Genomic DNA, 22,359 nt, shown 5'->3' with positions numbered 1-22,359 from the left:
GCAGTTCATTTTTTCTCTTAAATAAGATCTAAAAAACCAGATCACAATTCTTTCAGACAACTGGAAATACTAAGACTTTTATTCCCCACCCCCAAATAATTTCATTATCATGGCCAATTTGGCCATGGCACTTGAGGTAGTTACACACTGCCTCTCTAAAACAGTTACAGTCTCAGCAGAATTTTTCACTGCAACACAGTTGTGCAGCAGCTGGAAAAGTGGGCCTGGGGCTCAGCCAGGGTCCTAATCTCTCTGGGACTTCGCTGATGAAAAATACAGAATCAGTGTCTTGCACTTTCATACCGAAGTTAATGCTAATCTTATACTGTTCTGTATTTACACCACTGCTCTCAAGTTAATTGCACGTGCATGTTTAGTCAGGAAATCTCACTGAGACAGATACAGACAAGAGCCATACACAGAACTTCACCACTGTGGAGCTTCTGCCATTAAGCCACAACATAGAAAATGAATCTTGCTAAGTTATAAACATACATTTGCCATCAGTGTCTCATAAATACTTACGATCCTTAATCACAAGCCCTGGGAATGGCCTGTAACAAAAGAAAAAAAAAATCACTGACTAAAAATACCCAGCATGTGGTCTCCCTCCCCAGGCACCCTCACCTCACCTTTTGTAACAGGCCATGCTGAAAACAAACAGGAATTGAACCAAACAGGAGAAACCACCACAGCACCTCTTGGGCACCGTGGTTTGTTCACTAGTGTTTTGAAAAGTAACATACACAAAGATCTAAACCCTTCCATCGGTCACCACCGATTAACACGGGAGTCACCTCTTCTCCAGAGATCAGTGAAACCAAACGTATCGAGCAAGAGCCCTTGCAGTTAGAACTCTGTGATTCAGGGATGGGAATTTAGATTCCTCAGTAAAATACATTCAAGAAATTTCTCTCTCTCTCAAAGATCATCTAAAAGCCAAAGCTTTTAGACTCCTGGGAAGCAGATTATGGTCTGAGAAGTTACATAAACTGAGAATTTTTTTTTTTCAATTCCTGAACTTCTCCTTAGTATGACTGCAAAGTTTCATCTATTCTGCTACATTCATACAAATATACTTTGAATATACGTGTGTATATACCTCTATGGAAATATACACATACAAATAAAATTCACGTGTATTTTTAAATATTGTAGATAAACTAATTTTGTAAGAAAAGAAATTATCAAAGACCTAACCTTCACTCAGGATTCTTAACAGAACTGAAATGTTTTAAAGTACTTTAAAAATATTAATAGCAATGTTACTACGAGCATACTATTTACTGCCAACAAGCTCTGAACGAGTCTCAAAACTTGATCTTATAAACAGGACAGCAAGGCCCCCAGCACCTTAGGGCTCTGCTATATTATGTGAAAAGATTTCAACTCCAATTAGTAATAAGCCCTTTGTCACACTGAACAGGGCATGTCCTCCAAAGAGTTACCGTCTTCATTCATGCTATGAACATCTGGGCTTCACTTGACCTGAACTGTTGTCATCCAGAAGGGCCAACGCTTCCACTCTTTAAAGAGGCACTGCAGCTTCTGTCCTTTCAAATCCTGATTCTTTCAAGGTACAGGGCTGCCATCACAACATCTGCACAATCTACTCAACTGCAACTACATACCGAACGATATTAAATTTGATCGACTTCTTTGATTCCAAAATCTTCTTCATCGAGCTAATTTCCAGATAACTGGGAGCTTTAAACACCACGCCCCGAGGCAGCCCATCCACCACCACGCAGCCAGGATTGGAATTGATATTTCTGTACGGCACTCTCACAGGGTGAGTCATACCAATGGCTTCACCTAAGGAAGAGAGGGCACAGTCATTTTCAAGTCTATATGTTTATGATTACATGGAAGAAAAAGTCCTCAGGCTACTAGGAAACTCTCTTTACCGAGAGGGTTGTGAAGCACTGGAACAGGCTGGCCTATATGTTTATGATTACATGGAAGAAAAAGTCCTCAGGCTACTAGGAAACTCTCTTTACCGAGAGGGTTGTGAAGCACTGGAACAGGCTGCCCAGGGAGGAGGTGCAGTCCCCATCCCTGGAAGTGTTTAACAGCCAAGCAGATGTGGCACTGAGGGACACGGGTTAGGGCCCCTGGCAGTGCAGGGGGAACGGTTGGACTCAACAAGCTTAAAGGCCTCTTCCAACCACATGATTCTGTGATACTAAAAGGAAACCCAAGCTTATTGGATCTGAAATGATGAAACTTCCCTTGACCATGAAACCATTACAGTGTTAGAAATATATGTTTTGGATTACACTCACAAACATTACTACGAGAGAGTTGGTTACCACTTCAACGCTAACAGCTCACCGGCTAGAGAACCCAGATTCTGATTTTACCAAAAAAGGTACAGAAGAGGATATCTAAGGAAACAGTTACATGAAGGAAAACAGAGCATTTCCTGCAATGCCACAAAAAGCAATTTAACACAGCATTAGTGAAGGAATTTCAGGTAAAGAAACTCAGGTCATTATTGCTGTACAGTGCAAATACAAAGGAAAAAAAAGAAAAGAATTACACAGCAAAATGGTTAAGCTGCATTTTTAAACTTGCCCTAGTCCCAAGTATTAAGAGGTCAGGATTATGAATCCCTAAGAAGAATCATGGATTGTCAGCAAAATAAGTATTTCACCCCTGTTTTCACAGAAAGAAACAGGAAGCTGGGAGTAGGGAGAACATAAAGCAAACTTCACCCTCAGGATTTTTTGTTTAAAACACGATACAACCTACATCACTTATAAAAGATTCTTTTTGAAATCAAAGCATAACATTCATATACAAGTCTCAAATTCATTCGTTTTAATGATCATATATATCATCCACTGTGATGATTCAGTAACTGCAGTAGGAAGAACATTAATGGCATTCGCATCAGTGGAAAAACGGGGAGTAAGAAGCAATCAATTACCATATTTCTGGCTGAAAAGATCATTTACTTGCTCTCTCAATTGTCTGACATTTTCTACTTTTGACAGTCGTTCGTTTTCATCATCTGGAAGAAATTGTGAGAATAGCATCAGAATTACGTAGATTTTTTTTCCCCGTGGTTCCTCAAAGCAGGTACAGCTGAGGGCTTCAAAACAGCTGCTGTCTTTGTTCCCACTTCTAGCAGTAACATAGATTTGTAGAAAAAAGCAAAAATAGAGAAGCTTCGAAGTATTTGCATAACCAACATTAGATTCTCTGCCTAGAGATGATTTTGTAAACTTAACCTAAACCCACAAATTTTATTTTATTATCTTACAGTACATGAAATGGTGGGGAAAGGGAAAAGCAAAGCGGCCGTTCACTAGACATATGCAGAGCATGCAACGTTCCTCACGCTTCTAGTGAGGGTAATGTGTGCCTGAGAACGTAGTAACCACCCTTACACCAAAGCAGTTCGGTCTGCACAGTTATTCACTTCAGTCCTAGTACTGAGCTCTTGAAGTTGCCAAGAAAACTAAAAACCAGTATTTAATCTATTAACTGAAAAAAACAAAAGGGAAAAATGTGGATACTTCCTAACTAGGGGCTGGCCCAAGCATTTTCCAGGGATGTCACTGAACAGATACTCGTGAAGGTTAAAAAATACTTCACAACTTGGCAAAACCAGAATGCTGAATGACGCTCCTTGTTGACTGCACTTGTGTTTCTGCAGAGCTGACTGCACGAGTGAACCGGCCTGACTGTAGGAAAAATCTTCATCAGACTACATAAATGTCATGAAGAACATAAGCACGAGCAGGATGATGTGACACTGGGCAGGACACACACCTGGGGTCGGGACTTGAATGATGTTCAGATCTTCCACCAGCAGCTGTATTCACCACTGTGGTGGCTGTTGTGGTGCTTGCTGCATTGACTATGTTAGATGAATTATTTTTTCCTAAGAGAATTCATTTTAAAAAAGCATTTGTAGAGAGTCCTAAATCCTGAATATCATATATAAGGAAAAAATTGAAAAATAACTAAGTTTGCAAAGTTTTCAAAGCTGACCCAGTTTCGTTTTCAAAATGGGAGCAGCTTCCACTGAGACATACTTATTGAAGGTAGACACCGCTCTTTCCAAACCAAGAGGAGAAAGTGCTACATTAAAGATAACATTAACCTTCGCCTCCTTAAAAAATGGAGGGGGGAAAAAAAAAAAGGAGTATGTGGTGCATGTATGTTGTTATTTTTATTAACAGAAAATTCATAGCACTTGCAGTTAATTCAGTAACACCTCCTGATCCTGCGTGCAGCCAGAAAAGAAATCCCTTACAGTTACATTTGAGAGCCACACTGGCCAGGAGCTCAAAACGGCACGGAGTAAGTAACTCAGCAGAGTTTTGCCAGCCAAAGTAACAGGTAATAATATGACCGAAAAAAATTAATCCATGACCTGCTTATTTTCCTCTGGCTACCTGCACTCCTGTGTGTGAGGCACTTGTCATTTAGATGACCTACATATTAGGAGCAAGTAATTTAGCTCTAGACCTGAATTACTTCTGAGAATCACACATTATTTATCATATTTTGATAAAAATTAGTAAAGATTATATTAGAGGCATGATTACTGTGAACAACTTAAAACATTTAATATTCCCTTGCTAAAGTGATTTTTAAACTGCAATTTTTAAGTGCTTTTCCCATCCTAAAAAGAAAGAAGCGAACAAACCAAGAAACCTCAGTGTAGAATAAATCTTTCAGGCATTTGTTAACAGCATGCAGCTCTGCTTATTTGTATTTAATCTTGGAAAGAGACTGTGATCTAGAACGTTAAGCAGTTGCAAAACTCACTTTGGGAGCTTCCAGGAGAGTTCTTCTTAAGAGCTGCCTCGAACATCTCACGCCTGTAAACAGATTGAAAATTTAATGTAGAGTCATAAAATTACATTTATCAACATTGAAGAAAACACAGTTTTCCACTATTAATTCATTAAAGACAGGAACTAATGATATGCTCCCAGCCAAACATGCCAGGCTCTCAGCCTCTCAGCCAAGGATGCAGTGGCTGAGAGGCTCCACGACTTCGCTTGACCCAGTTTCTACACTGGCACATGGGTATCTAAACCTGTTCCTGACAACAAATTCTTCCGACCCCAACATACGAATCTCCACTGTCCAGCTCTCCGCACGCTGCCAGCAAGTTCTACGAGTAACCCGTAAGCGCTCCTCATGGTAGGAGCTAAACCAGTCATCACTGGTTTAGTTTTCATTTTTAGTTTCATTTTAGTTTTATTTTATAGTTTTATATTAAGTTTTATTTTAGTTTCATTTTAGTTTTCATTTTCATCGCCAGTCATAACTGAAATGAGCCAAGAAATCTAGATTTGCTCTTCCTCCCCAAACAGGTTGTGAGTGTCTTTCAGAATTAACATATGACTGGATCTTGCTCCACCTCTGCAAGAGCTCTCTGACCATTTCCTCATTTACTAAAAATATTCCAGTGTGTGTATATAGAGTAATTTAGCAACTTGGCAACACAATTTCATTTTTTAGGCTATATTTCAATTCTCGTAGAATAGATTATCAAAGGCAAATGAGAGTCTTACTTTTTAATAATGAATTTTATCTTCGATCTGTTTCTCAGGATCTTCTCTAGTCTTGGAATTCCAAAAGTAGAAGGTTGGCGGAATGGCACCCCCTCGGGTAGTCCCTCCACACAGAAAACCTCCGGGGAAGATTCAAATAACGTAAACGGCACCTTCACCGGTTCGGTCAGCCCCAGTGCTTCCGCTGAAATGCAACAGAGCAAGTAAGCTACCGGTTAGGTAAGTGATGTGAGGATCAAAGGAAAACCTCTGGTATAAGCAGTGTAGAACAGCTGGCACACACATACTAGATCAGGTGGAACCAGCAGGCTTTGCCTTTTTGGGTGACAGCTACAAGTAGGCAGGAAGAACATTAACAGCCTCAATCATGACTCATTCTGTTGCAGTAAATCTGATCAGAATTTGCAGCTGACCATTAATAATCTGCAGCCAGCTCAAGCCACTGGCCTGGTCTGCCTATGAGGCTATCCCATGTGTACTCCACTTTGTCACAGGCCATGTGCTGTGTCTGCTAGAGAACAGCACCACGGGCAGGTGAGATCAGTGCTCTTGTTCCAAAAACTGCACTCCAAAGAGTAATGAGAAGCCATTACTTCCAAAAGTCATTAGCTTCCAAACAGCCTGCGCAGGGAGCAGCGCCGGGACACAATGGAGCACGTCTCTCCAGATACTGTCTGTAACGCACCAAGTCAAGCAGCTGCTTAAGTCATGCAGAATCCCATTCATAAGCAGAGTGAAGAAAGCTTAGAACAATGTGCCAGGATGTGGAATCATTATGTCTCTGGGTCATGAAAGAAGTAGTAATTCAACCACAACTTCTCCATTTCCAAACCCAAATACAGTAACTAGTGGAAATATGACACAGAATTGAAAGCAACCTATGCGAGAATGAACTCCAATGAGAAACTGCCTAGAGCACACAAGGACTGCAGGACAAACCTCTCTCATACGTTCCTATGTCTAACTGCGTGGTCATAAGAAAGACATCTCAGGAAGCAAGGAAAAAGGAAATCAAGAAACTTACCACATTTTTCATTAAAAAGTTTTTCGACTCTCTGCTTTAAGTCAGTAATTTTGTTGTTCCACGCCTCTGCCAGAGGAAATAGGAAGAATTGAATCACTCACGTGTGAATCAGGCCTTGAAGAATATTTTCATAAATGGTTAATAAATTATTATGCTTGATAACCCATGTACTATGACAGTAAAACAGCACGGAAACACTCTGCTGCAGTCTCAACTATACCACAGGAATCCTCTTTTTTCTAAAGCTTTGGAAGACACTGCTACTAGATAAAGCGAGGGTGATTGAAATTCAAATTAATCCACAAGCAATGCAAATTTATAGTATCAGGCAGCATAAAATGGACTCATCTAAACCAGCACCCACAATAGTGGCAGAAAGTTCTTCCTATGTTCAGAGACATCGCCCTGAAACGCATGTCCTCTCTCAAGGACCGCAAACTCTCTCATGGTTTCAGCTGCAGTGGGCAAGAGCAAATGTCCCTCTAGCTAGGCACTTGATTGCTGACAGCGAGCAGCAGCAGTTACCAAACCGGTTTACTTGTGGCTGCCGTCAGTGGTCCATAGCTGGTCTACAAAACTAAAATCTCAGCTGAAAGTTTAAAAAAGTTGTGGACATCCTCTAAAAGAAAGCCTGGGTCTAACCATAACATGCAAGTCCGTGAGAACTGTCACAACCGAATATGAGTACTGCCAAAAGGAGCGGTCCTACCAAAGCAGTATCTTATATGCCTTCTAAGTGGCTCAGCAGGAGTAAAGCATTCCTTTGTTTCATGTTTTATGACCATATGGCTAAAAAGAAAGCATGGGGAGAATAAAATAAAGGAAATAACAACAAACTCCTATATGAATATAAACAAATAAACTCAGAATGCTGACAGGAAGATTTGATGGGAGTTGGAAACGGCTTACAGTTACTCTGAATACAGTCGTTCATCTCACTTGACTATGAGGAATTTATCGGGGTTGTAAATTACCCCTGTTTCAATGCAAAGATTTCTGTGCTAGAGCCCTGCACCAACAGGGCTGATCCTCCACGGCTGAAGAGCTCCAGCCCAAGGCTCACGAACACCACTGACAGAATGCACGCGTGCTACTTGCCACAACATTTACCAAATGAAAAGTCTCTTCCTCGTGCTCTGTAACTCGTATTGGACCCATTAGTTTGACAATTAGTTTGACCATCTTTTGTCTCTGGTTTATTAGGACCTGTAAAAAGACACCATATATACATGCAGAAGCAGCCATCACAGAAAAAGAACAATGCATCAAGCTTGATTGCTAGAGAAAACATAACTTCTTAATCAGGAGTAGAATAAAAAAATCCCTTAAGAAGTTCTTCTAGGGGTGTATTTAAGCATTTGATACTACTGATCATGTCTGCCATTTCTGTGCTCAGGACTACACCGATCCCCACATCTCTGCTTGGAACAGGCCCAAGCGAGCTGTCAAACTCCAACACTTTCCATAACCATCATCTGCCCAGAGTCCAGTATTTTTCAAAAACAAAAATTAAAACTGTTTCTCTAGTAGAGCGTATCTGGAGCCCTCAAATGAAGCTGGATTTGCTAGACGAGGTGCATTTATAAGTTAATTACTAGCTTTGAAAGCAGAGAAAACATTAGAAGAATAAAATAGAACATTAGAAGAATATTTAATGGTATTTCTTCCATACCTTCTTCAACAGTAACTTCAATCTCTGGGACCTTTGGATTGCCTGCGAGACTCTGTGACCTTCTTGTTCCCTGTGGACTCACTACTGGAAGTCAATATGATACAAGGTGTCATGCACAAAGCCTCTACAACATATATATCCTGCAGAACTAATGGAAAAACCAGCCGCATCCTGAGAACTCCCAGAGCCTGAAGAACCACCTGTGTCTGTGCTAAGTACGGTCTGCACTGTAAAATCCAAACATCACAGTGATGCTCACAGCCTTCAACAGTAGGTTTATGACTCTTGAAGAAGGCAGGTACACACCTAAATTTTCACTCCACTAATTCAAAACCGAAGACCTCGTAGTTCCTAAGTGTGAGAGACAGCTTTGGTAGCTTTTATTACCTATATATCAGCATTAACCTCTGAATTTTTTCATAGACAACTGAAATGACTTTCTTTTTTACTCTTTCCTTACGGAACTTCACTGTTAGTTACTTCAGTTCACAATTATAAGTTAAATACAGTTTAGGCCATTAACAGAAAAATAAAAGTTGTTGAAATTGGGGAAATTACATTTTGCGTATTAGAATAGTGTCAAGCAAAAAAAAAAGCAGACAAATTTGTATTTTGAGTAACTTTTTCAAATAAGAGCAGATTTAGAGGCTACTATGTTAGATCATTTTAAATAATGACTTTTGTTTGCAAGACCGTATTTTTCAACCACAGAGAGCTCTCAATCTCCTAAGGAAGCAGGAAGTATTAATGAATTGGTGGCAGCAAATAACTCTAAATTGGTTACCTTTAGTATTTACTTTGCTAGCCAGTCCTGGAGGCAAATGGGAAGTGATGAGCTCAGGCCTAAAAGGTGAACAGAAGACAATCCAATCCAATCAATTTCACATGCAAGAAAAATGATACAGCAAAATGCTAAAAATTACTCAACTGAGTTCCAATTTACGTAACATCAGCTCTTTGTAATAAAATTCTGCTAGACGCATGGGTGGCTCTCCAGCTACTATTAACACAAAGTTTAAAAACATAAAGCTACATTTTCTACTCCGCAATTTTCTTCTGTGTTTATGTCAAGCAAAGCAATACAGAGAAAGAAAGAGGGGGGAAAAAAAAGGAAAAAAGTTTCCAGGTACAAGGTCATTTTCCCCCTAGATCCATGACGCATTAATATCAATTTATACATCTACATAAACTTAATAAGGAAGGTATGTCCTGTTATGAGATAAAAGATACATGTGAGGTGTCCCTTCTGTTTCATGGAAACAGAATTCAGTTAGCACTTCATGCCCAAAGTTGCTGAGAGGAAAATAAAAGAATTTCAAAATCAGGAGTAGAAGTAACTGAGTTACAAACATACTTTTTAACAATGAATTTGATTTTGGCATTCCCACGGAGAATTCTTTCAAGGCGTGGAATTCCAAACCATGTGGGGCTCCGGAAGGGGATTCCATCTGGTAAGCCTTCGACGTACAAGTCCTCGGGATTTGCTTCAAATACAGGATAGGGAACTTTCACTGCCTCTGAAAGCCCCAGAGCTTGGCCTGGAAATAAAGATTTATCGACACTTTACCCACTCAAATGGGTAGTATTTTATCTCAAGTGATTTTAAGAACTTGGCTTAGAGAAGGTCTGCTACTCAGAGACAATAGAAAAGACTCAAGAGAAATATTTAAATACCTTTTTTATTATTTCCTGTAAAATAACTGCAAATGGGGACTTGGTCCGTCTTGTTACATTTCACATCTCAGCCTGCAGTGCTTAGTATTTTCTTCTCACAACTTTTTTTTATCCAAAAAATGATGCACATCTTCTTGTGCACATATCATCATCACAAACATGGAAAAACAATGGCCTAGGATGTTGCTATAAAGTCATCTAAGTCAGTTATATGGAGGAGTCAGTAAAACGTAGGTGAGAGGAGTCATGATTTCTGTATCTGTCCTAGTACATTTCTGATGTTTAAATTAGTACAGGAAATTGTAAAACTCTTTTTACAGATGACTTTTGAAATGCAGCAGCATTATAACACAGTTCATTTAACTTACCAAACTTCGTATTAAATATCATTTCTACTTGCTTTCTTAGCTTTGTGATCCTGACATTCCAATCTTCCTTCTCTGAAAACCAGAAATGGATACATGTCAGATTATCACCCAGTCCCAGATCAAGAGGTAGGCACATTCCAACACATTTCCTTCAACACAAAAGCCATCAACGACATCTGAGCAGACAAGGACACGCAATGAACAATGATTATTAATGGCAGTTGCCTCCACATAACGGAAAGTCTGTTTAAATATAGTTAAAAACTTCAGGCATCAGCTCAAGTGGGAGAACTTGTTCTTCAGAGCCTTTAGATGCCGGGGGGAATTAGTTTAGTGGCATTTACAAAGTTTGAATTAATTAATCATAGTATGTAAGAATAACACTCTTTAGAACAGAACATGAGGATTTAAAGAGTGCTTGGCTAATCACTTTGATTAACATAAAAAAATCATCTCGTGTCCTGTTTTCTACTGTCAATTAAAGCCAGGTTATAGGAGTGTTAGCCAGAGCAGATGACTTGATGCTTAGGATAGGGAAGAAAGCAAAGGACACCAGCAGCAATAAAGAGCAGTTCTTTTCTGGCAAACAGCATCGTAATTCATTACTTGTCATTATAACCCATAAATAGCAATTAAATGCTACTGAGCTAAAACTATTCAGAGCTGGGGAAGGCATGCACAAAGGAAGCTATACAGAGATTATTTGTTTCTGAATCATATTTTTGACTAACAAATCACCGATCTTGATTATTTCTAGCTTTTATATATTTCAAGGCAAGATGAGTATTATTTTTTGCAATGTGGCCTACCTATTTGATAGATTTCACAAGTATTTAACACCTGCACGTGGGTTTATACTTATTCACGTGCTGTAGCCTTACTGGCAAAGCAATGAGACTGGCTAATTTACTTCAAAAAATTCAAATGCTGTTCACAGGCTATCCGTTGAGGGCACAGGAATACCACTTTGTAACAGCATAATACTTGGCTCTATTTAAAGTTTGCATCCACTCTAGTTACTCAAAGACAGCTGGACCGCACCCCACTGCAGAAAGCCATCCATGCCTAGGATGATCCATTTATTCTTTTCAGACCTCATGTCAGCACACCTGTCACGGGAGGGTTCTAGTTGAAAAATGTGCCATGATTCAAATGTGTTTCCCCACTACACCCTTCCACTCCCACTTGGAGACAGCACCTGTCTTACCTGGGGCATTTGGCTTGGGTTGAGGAGCTTCGGGTACAGTGAGAGTTAGCAGCTCTGGCCTGCAACCAGAAAACACCGGTTTTCTGCCCATTCTTGACATAAAGTAAACGCTACTGCCAAGTATGCCATGAATAGAAAAGTTTGGATTTTTCTATTATGTATTTCACATTTGTGGACATGCTATAAAGATATTTTGGAAGACTCCTCTGGATTGCAAATACCCTCTTTGTAAAGTATTTAATCTGCCTGTTTGGTAACTAGAGACCAAATGCTTCAAGAGTTAATGAATCCAAGTGCTTGATTACACAAAGGGTGTTTGTTTGGCCTCTTCCATGGAAAAACAAAGATGTTTAGGCATTAAAACAAACACTTACCTTTTGATCACAAATTTTATTTTGTGGCCCACTTGAATTATTTTTTCAAGACGAGGGATTCCATACCAGGAGGGACTCCTAAACGGGATGTTCACCGGCAGCCCTTCCACATAGAGGTCAGTAGGATGGGCCTCAAATTTCTGGTATGGAACAGCTTTAGGTTCAGTGCTCCCCAAGGCCTCGGCTGCGAAAAGAACACACATCCAGTACCTGCACAGTTTGCCCATCAACCTTTATTAAAAGCTCTCCAAGCTTCTACCTCAGGCTGTTGCACTCATGACCTGAGAACCTGGGTCAATGAGAATATCCAAACCAAACAAAATCCAAGTCTGAGCACATCAAAAACATAAAAATTGAGCATATTATATCACGGGAATCACAATGCTGGGCTGATGATTGTTGGGCTCCTCACTGGGACATAATACAGTGCTTTTATCCAAAGTTTTTAATCTACTATAGAGCACCATGCAACACTTTACTCTAGCTCTTACGATGACTACTTTTTTTATATTGGAGAGAACATAAAAATTCACCCAGAAATGTTATAACACTAATTTTAATGCTACTGCAATGGATATAAGTAAATGGTTGCTTTATTGACCAAAGGAAAAAAAGAAATCCAAATAGGAAGGAATTGAGAACAATTAGAAGAGCTGTACATGCAGGACAATTTTTTTTTAAGCAATCAATTCACCTTGTTGTGTAAGCAGTAGAGTAAGACATTATTCTTCACTCAACTGGCAGGATTTTACATATTTGAAAAAACTGACCAAAGGTCTCATTCATGTAAACGTTCAAAGGATATAATGAAAGCAAGCCTCAATAAATAAATAAATAAATAAGTGATAATACTATACTCACCAAACTTTTTACAGAAGAGTTCATCCACTGTCTTTCTCAGTTTCCCGATTCTGGCATGCCATTCCTCTTTCGCTGAGTTTGAGAGTGACACAGAACAAACCCAACATTAGCTCCTTGCTCTATATTCAACCTCTATATTGAACCTCCAGCACCTCTTTCTCCCACTGTTCGTGGGTACTTTTAAAATGGTGATTAAATATCAAATTAGGTACCAAATGACTCTAGGGATCTTGTCATTAATTTCGTGATGACAAGCGGCTTAGTTCCAACTCTCGAAAATGTTTACTTGACCTTACGTAAGACACAAGTTAAGTCATAATTTAGACACAGCACCCAACCAGGCACATCCTGGGCAATAAAACAGGATTAAATACATTCTATCGCTTGAGCATCTTTGCTCATTGGCTGATACACACACAAATTTGGAGTTCACGAAGCAAAGTATTGCACCTGATTAGTCATGAGTTTGAGTTCTGCTCCTCCCACAGAACAGCAGCGCACAACGATGACATTGGTGCTGTTGTGTTTGGTAGCACGAATGCTAGCAGTTTTTGTCTCTGTTTTGTCACGTGTGCTCGTCATCTGGCATTGTGAGCAGTACCCCCCACTCCCCACCCGTGGTAACAGGGTCAGCGTAACTAACGCCATTTTGTATGGCAAGCGGCCGTTCTCTGTGCCCAAGCAGGTCACGCATTCTATCCCTTTCCCTTCATTCTCAGGGAATTCAAGAAGGTCCTGCGAACCAAGCAGACAAACCAAACAGATTTCTTCTTCCCTTCCTTGTTGCCCTCAAGGTTCCTGTGATCAGACCGATTACTCCCTTCCTCACCAGCCTAGAAGGTCCCAGGCACCCGGTCAGCCCAGCAGTGCTGATGTCCCCAGTGTGGAACAGGGAGTGTAAGAGCACAAGGAGCACTGCCTGTAAAACCACGCACTCCCAAGTCCTAAGGGGGGAACTTGGACTGCAGCTGCTGCTGGACCTCGAGACCTGCCACCACCCTGGTGCCAGGGACCACTCCACCCTCCTCTGCTTCCTCTGCGGGTTGAGTGACTCATCATCTTTTATATCATTGGAGTCTAGATTACTCCATTGATACGGCAGGCCACGTACTAAGATATGGCCCGCTCTCCAGAGAGTCCTCCACCCTCCTCTGCTTCCTCTGCGGGTTGAGTGACTCATCATCTTTTATATCATTGGAGTCTAGATTACTCCATTGATACGGCAGGCCACGTACTAAGATCTGACCTGATCTGCAGAGGGTCCAGGTCATCAGAAACCATAGGTTAAGTTGTATTATAAATTCTGCTTGTAGAAATTCTAATTCTAACCATAAATTCTATGCCATGCTAATTGTAATATCCTGTTAAAAAAATAAAGCTTTAATTGTAACTACAATTTAGTGCCATCATCATTCTACCAAGGATCCCTAAAAGAACCTGCCTGTCCCCTCAGTGTTGGGTGACAGCGATCAAAGCACCTAACACAAAAATAACTTTTTTCTTCTGAATATGTCTTTGTGACCAACACGTGAAAGCTTAATGTTCTTGAACAAGATACTGGACAGTTGCCACACTGTGGATTTAGTCAGCAGGCACAAGCAACAACTTCCGCTCCATAAGCACACAGCACCAGGTTGGACTATCTTCATAGGCACCTGCTCACACTTCTCCAGCCACTTCCTCAGCCAAACCACCACTGCCTGACTGGTTTGTCTTGGAGCCAGTTCTCAGTCTTCTCAGGGCTTCAGGCTATTTCATTAAACCTTCCTGACCAGCCTCATTTCCACAGGAAAGCAAACACAAATCACCTTTCTTCTGCCAGTCAATACACAACTGCTGTACTCCTCCCATTCCTCTCCTGCTGGGGACACAGGCTAGCAGGGGCCGCAGACAGAATGGGGTGTTGGACGTGGAGCTGCAAGGAGCCGACAGCAGGGGCTGGTGCTACATAGCTCTGTCTCCTGAGACGACAGCAGACATGTGGAGCAGCAGAGGAGACAAGGAGATACTGGGAAAGGGAATGCCAGCAAGGAGAAAAGAAAACTGAGGGACAGGAGGCTCAGTCAGCCGCTGTCTTCTGAGCTGTGTTCCCCAAGATGTTATCAACAACTTTCACAGCTGTTCTTTCTCGGAGAAATAACGCAGAGGTCTACCTGACTGTACCATCGCTACGAGTCAGTGAAGGCAATCAACATAAAGCAACTGTTCATAACGCTCCGCCATAAAATTGGGTTACGGCTAGTTTGCTTAGCTACAGGGCTTTCGTGGGACGTAATGCACCTGCTTTGTCTTCATCATCAGTATAACAATATTAAATTTGACAAAAAAACAGGGCTAATTAAAAAACCCACATAAGAGTACAGTTAGGTTTATGCCTCAGCCTACCTACTATTTTTATAGTTGAATTTGGTGCTCAAAGGAACAGTAGGTTATTAAGACTCAAGACACTAGGTTAACTCCCACTGCAGGAAATGTTTAATTCCTACAGGCACATTAAAGTGGCATCCTTACGACATCACTTCTTTGCTTAATTTAGCTCCTTAATGCTCACTTTGAGTGCAGTCTTTGATATCCCTTTTACCACAGCAGACTACGAGTTTATAATACAACCCAAGAGCGCTGCAGTAACACAGGTACTACCACTGATGTGCCTGTGTCCCCGACTGAACTAAGAGTTTCTCTGGTATTCCTAGAAATTCACACTTCAACCAGGCTGAGCCTGCCAGTCAGCATGCTGGGGTTGGGAGCAATTTGTTAGCTACCATCAGTTCAGGCACACAAGCTTTCAACACTCAGCTTAACTGGGCAATTAAAAAGATGCCCCGAAGCCCAAGAGATGGTACAATACAATGGAAAAGAAAAACAAGTCCAGGAAAGTAATTTACCAGCTAGTCCCCATGCAGAGGCACAACTCTTTCAAAACTTGATTTTTTTCCATACTAAACTTTTTTCTCCCAACTTGAGGGGAAATGAGTTCGTGGGTGCAAATGTAACAACTCTGTTCTTGTAGTCTCGTTTTTACACGGCCAGTTTTGTTACCTTTGGAGACAAAACACATTAAGAGCCTGCATCTGCTGGGAAGCATTCCTGGTGGCAAAGGTGGTTAGAATGCACAGTCTTTGCTCTACTGTGTGAAAATGGAGTACCATCACCTGAGCAAGTCAGAGTCTACAATAATAAATGTCACTATAACCGGTATGTTCATTACTGCATTGCCATCAATGTCATTTTGGCAAATGCCACATATAAGCAATTATCCTTGACAGAGAAATGCCCTACCCAGTAAACTCCACCAGCTGCGGACACTGCTGCCTTCTCTCAACAGACTAACCCTTGGCTCATTGCTTCTCCTTCTGCCCACCAGAGTCAAACCAGTCAATAAGAGCGTTACTTACACCGGCTTGGACAGCCCGTGGAAAATGTCTGTCACTTCTCAGTTAAGGAGAATTCAGAACATTTGCAATGTGTTATTAGTAAAACAAACGGTGGCCACCACTAAGACTGACAAATAGGAAATCACACTGTATTTGTGTAACTCACATGTTTGAAGACCTACCTCCTGCAGCTGGTTTATCCGATGGCACTTTTCCCTGGGTTGAATTCAAAAGCTCCGGCCTAAAAGATGCAAGATAAGTGCTTCAGCGGTGACGTACACTTTGATAAACCAGAAGGTACAGCCTACAGTTACAGCCCCAAGTTATCACTGAAGGATCAGGAAAAAAAAAAACAAACCGGAAAAATCACGATTCCCAACATTAAATTCCAATTAACATCGAAGTATTATAAGAGCTGGTTGGAACCCTACTGAAAAAAACCATTTTTTTATGCCTGACAGCCATATCCACCTAAAACGTAACGCTTCGTGGTAACATACAGATGACACTAAAACTATCTCCGAGTTCTCAGATGTGCTTCATCAGAAAAAAGCACCCAGATAAAAAAACTAACCTTTAAAAATGAAAATCCCAAAGCATGGATTTCTATTTCCCAAATATGTCAAGTTTTATCCATGTTAGAACAAACTTAAAAATTCTGGCATTTCTCACAGAGCTGAACTGGGTTTTTTTAGCAGTTCTGGTTACAGACATTACAAACCAAAGAACAGCATAAATTAATTATTGTTAACAACTAAGACAAATTTGACGAAAGCAGGTGCCAGCATTGCATAAATACTAAAATCTACACACAGTGTCTAATTTTGAGACAAAAGGTACACCTACACTTTTCCCTCTTTTCGGGTTATCTGCAAGTGTTGACAGAAACTGAACATACACCTCTCAAATCTAAGAAATCAGCATCTATGCTGAAGGCAGCATGACTTATTGCTACCACCAATTTTGAGCCTGACCGCTGCCACCAGCAGACTCCTGCTCCCTTTGACATCTCCTGGGTTAGCCCCTACACCACAGGCCGTCAGCTCTTACTCGCAGAAGCTGCATTTAAACTGAAAAGGCCCATATGTGGTGTGAAGCATCACGTCTGTCTGAAGTGAAGCACCAAACTGCATAAAGAGACGCACCAAGGACAGGCATCCACCTAAACCACAGAAACCAGTAGCTCTTTTGGCCTCAGCATAAAATATCCCCTCATCAATGGCTTTTGACATGTTTCACAGCCATGGAGATTAAAATAGCACAGAGATCTGCCCATGACAAGAAGTCTGTCCTATTGAAGAGATCTGCCAGCTCTCAGCCATCACGGTGGTGCTCTGGTGGTAAGCTGAATTTATCAGAGCGAACACCAACAAAAAGCTACTCATCAATACTGCAAAAGAATATGTCAGTAGAAATCAGCTTGGAAGTTCTTGAAGACAAAATGAAGCAGAGTGGAGCCAGAAGAAAACAATGGATAATAAAGGGACAAACCCCAAGTTTCCTTACTTTTTAATGACAAAATGGATCCGCTCCTTTGCTAGGAGTATCCTCTCGAGACGGGGAATGCCGTACGTGGATGGCCGCCTGAAGGGAACACCTTCCGGCAGTCCTTCCACATACAAGTCTTCCGTATTGGACTGGAAGATCGCGTATGGGATAGACACTGGACCTTTCACGTTTAAAGCTTCAGCTTTAAGAAAAAAAGAGAACAAAAACATTAGACTAGCTTCTGGCTCTATTCAAATTATTTGTGATATTACTCTGAAAAACCTCAGAGTTAGCAGACAGGCAATAACCCCCTCAACACATTTAAACATGCAAGTGTTCATATTTGGGGGAGTTCAGTTTTGTTTCACAGCAAATTCTCTCTAATTCGCAGGAAACAAGCCGCAGACCTGCACATATGCAGATTCTCCTCTCTTCCCTTTACTCTGTAAAGAATTAATAACAGACTGCACCTGTTACAGTGAAGTGTCACAGTATTTTGGTTTTGTTTAATAGCACATTTTGGAAGATTAAATTATCTAGACTTAATTATAAACCAAGCATGTTTTAGTTCATTAGCTCTGATTATTATCATTTATTACTACTATTGGGTTACAAGAGTCCTTAATGCCTTGGAGGAGGGGCATACATCCTTTCTTTTGAGGGAATTCCTAAAGCTTCGGTGTATTTTGGCAATCCAAGGAATCACTAATGAAATAAACAATATGCTTGTAACACCTTTGAAAATCAATGTCAAAGAGCATTAATTTACGGTGTCCCAGGACTAGAGGCTATTGCCTGGCAAGCAGCATAACGCATACCGTATTTCTCCTCAAACACCTCGTCAACTTGCTTTCTCAAATCCATAATTCGCGCATTCCATTTCTCTGCAAAGAAAAGAGGACGTGTCAGGCTAAAAACAAAACAGAGAATCTCTTGTAACATCTCTGTTACCACTACTCCAGATACGCAGTGTGCTTCTGCTGCACCTGTGGAGTACGGTATAGGCTATACCTGACAATATATGGATATATTCAGAAAGGAAAACGATAGAATAAAATATTTTAAATTACCTCCAAAACCTGAGCAAATGTTAAATCAAGTTTCAAAAAACCCCATAAACCAGGTTGAAGTTACTTCCAAAATTGGCTCAGTCAGCAGCTCTCACTACCATCAGGGCAAAGCCAGTTTGCAGCCGCTGGTGATAGTTATCTGGGCACCACAAAGCTTAATTAGCGAAGCTAGACACAGCTTACAGCGATTACATGAAGTTGTTTTGGCACAAATCCCTACAACTATCTGGGTCAGGAGGCACCATGCCATCCTCTGCCTTAATCCAGTACTTCTCTGTAGGTCCTGATGTTGCAAAGCATCCCATAAATCCTATTTCAGAAAGAAGACACAGGCTGCAAGACAGAAGTTACCCAAATCCAATCGTGTGTTCCATGAAGAGCTGGATTAAACGGCAGATTTTTAACAGTTAATTCTCTGCCCGTGACAGAGAGCACACGCTTTCACAGCTTTTTGTACTACCTCAGTGCTTTTAAGAAAATGCCACAACTCTTTCACAGGTGTTCCAGGTGCTGGCTGGCCTTTTAAGAACGAGTTAATGAGCAAGTGTACTTACAGCTCATTTCTTACACCAAAGACTTGAATCTACTAACTACAGAGATCATGAAATGAGGCTGTTCAAGCTGTTACACTCCTCGATGTAAAAAAATTCCTGTGTTGGACAAGACAAAGGATTGAGTTTTGAGTTCGTATCAAAAGGGGTTTAAATATTTATTCTCAGCCTAATGTACACAACCGGGCATATCACCTACATCGATTAACCTGTTTATGTTTTGAAACACCGTTCTTGTGGATAAATCTATATAATGGCTTCTGCCAGCCTTCTAACTGCTATCCCCCAGTGCACAGCTGCTTAGCTGACAGACACATCTTGAGCTCAATGTTTTCTGTTCCTGGGTCCTTTCCCCCTTTCCCTGCAGATGAAGCTCTTTCTGATTCAAGCACAACCACTGCCTACATTTTTTGTTGACCTGCAGAGCAATGCATTAACAGCAGCTTTACCAGTAAGAGTCAGGAAAACACAAGTGGCCTAAAGGGGAAACCCTGCTTTCCTCAGTCACTGTGTGACACTCTGTGCAGCACAGGAGAAAGTGTCTCAGAATTGAGATCCCTTCAGTGCACCCAGCTCTGAGGCAGGCTGAGCAAACCATCTCTAAACTCAGGCTGGTTTTCATCAGAGGGAGAATGGACAGAAAAAATGTCATACCACATTACAAAGCAACCCTATAGAAGGGAAATACAATAGGAAACTCAGCACAACTCTAAGCATGCTGCAGGCTGGCAAAACCTGTGTTCAACTGCACGTGAAAATATGTAAAAAACTACACACACTTCCCATTGGTGCCATAGTGAGACAGCAGCTGTTTTCCCACTAAAATGGGAATCACCTGATCTCTGACTCAATCAAGACACAGAGGAAGTCTCACCAACTCACAGATATCTGGATCTCAGTGTTACGTTAAATACTCAATGTCCTTATCAGATGAGACAGATTTCTCTCTCAAGCATCTATATCTCCCTTCCAGTCTTCTGAGTGCACATGCCTTTGTCATTCTGCAGCTAATCGTGACAGAATTAAACACCTTCCTTCTCCTGTCCAATTAGCAAATATTAGGGTTCACTAGACAAAGGTGCAAAGTCATCCAAAAAACAGCACTGCAGCTACCAACAGTTGCTTTTCTTCCATCACAGCAAATAAAGTCTATTTCTCCAAAGCTTCTCACATTCATTTTGTGTTTTAACCAGACCTTGCAGCACCGTAGAGAAACACAACTTCCTACAGGTGAGCCCCAGAAGTGAGTGTAAGGGGTAATAACCTCAACACAATTTCAGAAGCCCAGGAATAAAGATCTCTGAATAACCTATGAGGTGCCAAATGCTGTAATCTAACTGCACAGCAGGTGCCTAATACCTTTTTATAAAACAAAGCAGAGAGACAAAATAATCTTTAATTTTTATTTTACCAAAATTGAACTGTCTCCTTTTTCTTCTCTCAGTATTCATTTGCCTCCCAGGTTTATTAGCTGAATCGGTGTTCCTTGGTCTCTTCTTAGGGGGCAAGTACTCATCATCGTCATCATCATCATCATCTTCATCATCATCTTCTTCATTACAATTATAATCTTCATCATCATCGTCATCACCATCATCATCACCACCATCATCACCATCGTCGTCATCATCATCATCATCTTAAAGAAACATAAGAACATGACTGCTTTAATGTCCAGAGAACTCATGTGCCTCATTGGAACTGCCTTGAATTTCAAGGTTGTAATGCAAGTATGGAACTGTGCTTTATCAGGGCATCAAATTTTGCCAGGAATTACTCATCTGAGTGACTTCAAAAAGGTACTGGCCTGTGTGGCAACAATTTGTGTAAGAGAGCCAGCACATGGCATGAGATAGCAGAAAGCAAAGCTTCTTCTGTACTTCCTAAGGAAAACAACGTCATGTTCTGAAACACGACTGGACATCTCACGATCACAAGATGTCCACACAACAGCAAAAGAAATCAGCATATAAATTGTGCAGACAGAGGCTCCATTTTTTTTAACTGGAAGTATCCTTCCACTAATAAGTCTTGAAACACAGTACCTAAGTTTTATCTTGAAGAGTTCAAAGGTGCCAAAACCTGTTTCAAACCAATGTAAAATGATGGACATAACTGAAGTTCATTTAACAGCTCAAACACACACAGACTGAGGGGGTAAAGTGCAAACCCCAGGTATTTTCCAGTGAGCTGCTACTTAGCCAGTCACTTCCCAATCCAAAGCCCTATTTTCCCTACCAGTTAATGACTGTCCAGTTACCAACACCTGCAACCTTAGAGGAACGTTATGGTACAATTCTTCCCAGAAGCTAGTGTTAGCTAGACCTTCTATGTAACTGCAGTGTGCTTATAAAGCAACATGTTCTTTAGAATGATTTGTAAAAAGCTTTTTAAAATCCTAATTAACAGCTGTTAAATAATGAGTATTCTTCACTACTAATGTTTGAAAAATATGTGAACGATGCAAATCTGCCAAGCATCATTCCACGACCAGCCCAGTGAGTCCAGTACACTTCAGTATACTGTTTTTATAAAACTTCTGGACTGTTTACTGAGATATGTTTACCAAGCAATGCACAATCCAAACTGCAGACAACACTGGCACATAATCCTATTTATTGAGTGCCAAGTAATGCAGGCACTGTAAAACATTTTTTGGACATAAAAATGCCCAGCGGACTGAAGTCACTGAACTGGAGAACTAACCTTCAATGGTGACCTCGACCTCAGGATTCTCAGTTGTTTCTGAAGGGGTAGGCTGGGAGGAATCTGAAGGGAGAAAACAGGACTGCTGAATGCTGGACACAGAAAAGATTTTTTAACCAAACACTCTGTGACTTTATATTTGAACTAGCACTTGTCAGAGAAGCCCCCTGGCTCACTGGAACATTTTGCACAGCGTGCAACAAAACCAGAAGCAAAGATATTTTACCATAAGCCTTTAAGCAATTCCAGACAAGGGTAAGAAGGTGGGGATTATACTGGCTAAACTGCATATGCAGCAGCGCAGAGTTGGTGTTAATGACAGCAGTAAATTCCTTATTCCTGGCTTAATAGGATTAATACAATCAGAAATATTTTCCCTTTTGTTATCAAGGATTATTGAAAATACAAACAAAGGCTGTGTGCCCCTGCAGATGATGTATTCCTTTACCA

The 22,359-nt window shown here is 40.8% G+C and overlaps 1 protein-coding gene across 1 annotated transcript in view; it reads right to left on the bottom strand.

Moving 5' to 3' along the window:
• LOC104499332 (general transcription factor II-I-like) overlaps positions 1-22,001 on the bottom strand; it is a gene marked incomplete at its 5' end in the record, with an annotated part of 33,001 nt that extends 11,000 nt beyond the window's left edge. Inside the window, 21 exon segments of the mRNA XM_010142822.1 lie at positions 526-554; positions 1,632-1,815; positions 2,933-3,016; positions 3,781-3,815; positions 3,817-3,892; positions 4,786-4,838; positions 5,541-5,724; positions 6,565-6,630; positions 7,675-7,770; positions 8,237-8,320; positions 9,021-9,079; positions 9,591-9,774; positions 10,279-10,350; positions 11,486-11,544; positions 11,860-12,043; positions 12,721-12,792; positions 16,277-16,335; positions 17,601-17,784; positions 18,401-18,466; positions 20,615-20,740; positions 21,910-22,001. Coding sequence (XP_010141124.1) covers positions 526-554; positions 1,632-1,815; positions 2,933-3,016; positions 3,781-3,815; positions 3,817-3,892; positions 4,786-4,838; positions 5,541-5,724; positions 6,565-6,630; positions 7,675-7,770; positions 8,237-8,320; positions 9,021-9,079; positions 9,591-9,774; positions 10,279-10,350; positions 11,486-11,544; positions 11,860-12,043; positions 12,721-12,792; positions 16,277-16,335; positions 17,601-17,784; positions 18,401-18,466; positions 20,615-20,740; positions 21,910-22,001 — 2,048 coding nt within the window.
• Positions 22,002-22,359: the final 358 nt, after the last annotated feature.

The sequence above is a fragment of the Buceros rhinoceros genome, unplaced genomic scaffold, assembly GCF_000710305.1.
Source record: "Buceros rhinoceros silvestris isolate BGI_N320 unplaced genomic scaffold, ASM71030v1 scaffold13949, whole genome shotgun sequence".
NCBI lineage: Eukaryota > Metazoa > Chordata > Aves > Bucerotiformes > Bucerotidae > Buceros > Buceros rhinoceros.
This window is presented reverse-complemented; position numbering and strand designations above follow the sequence as displayed.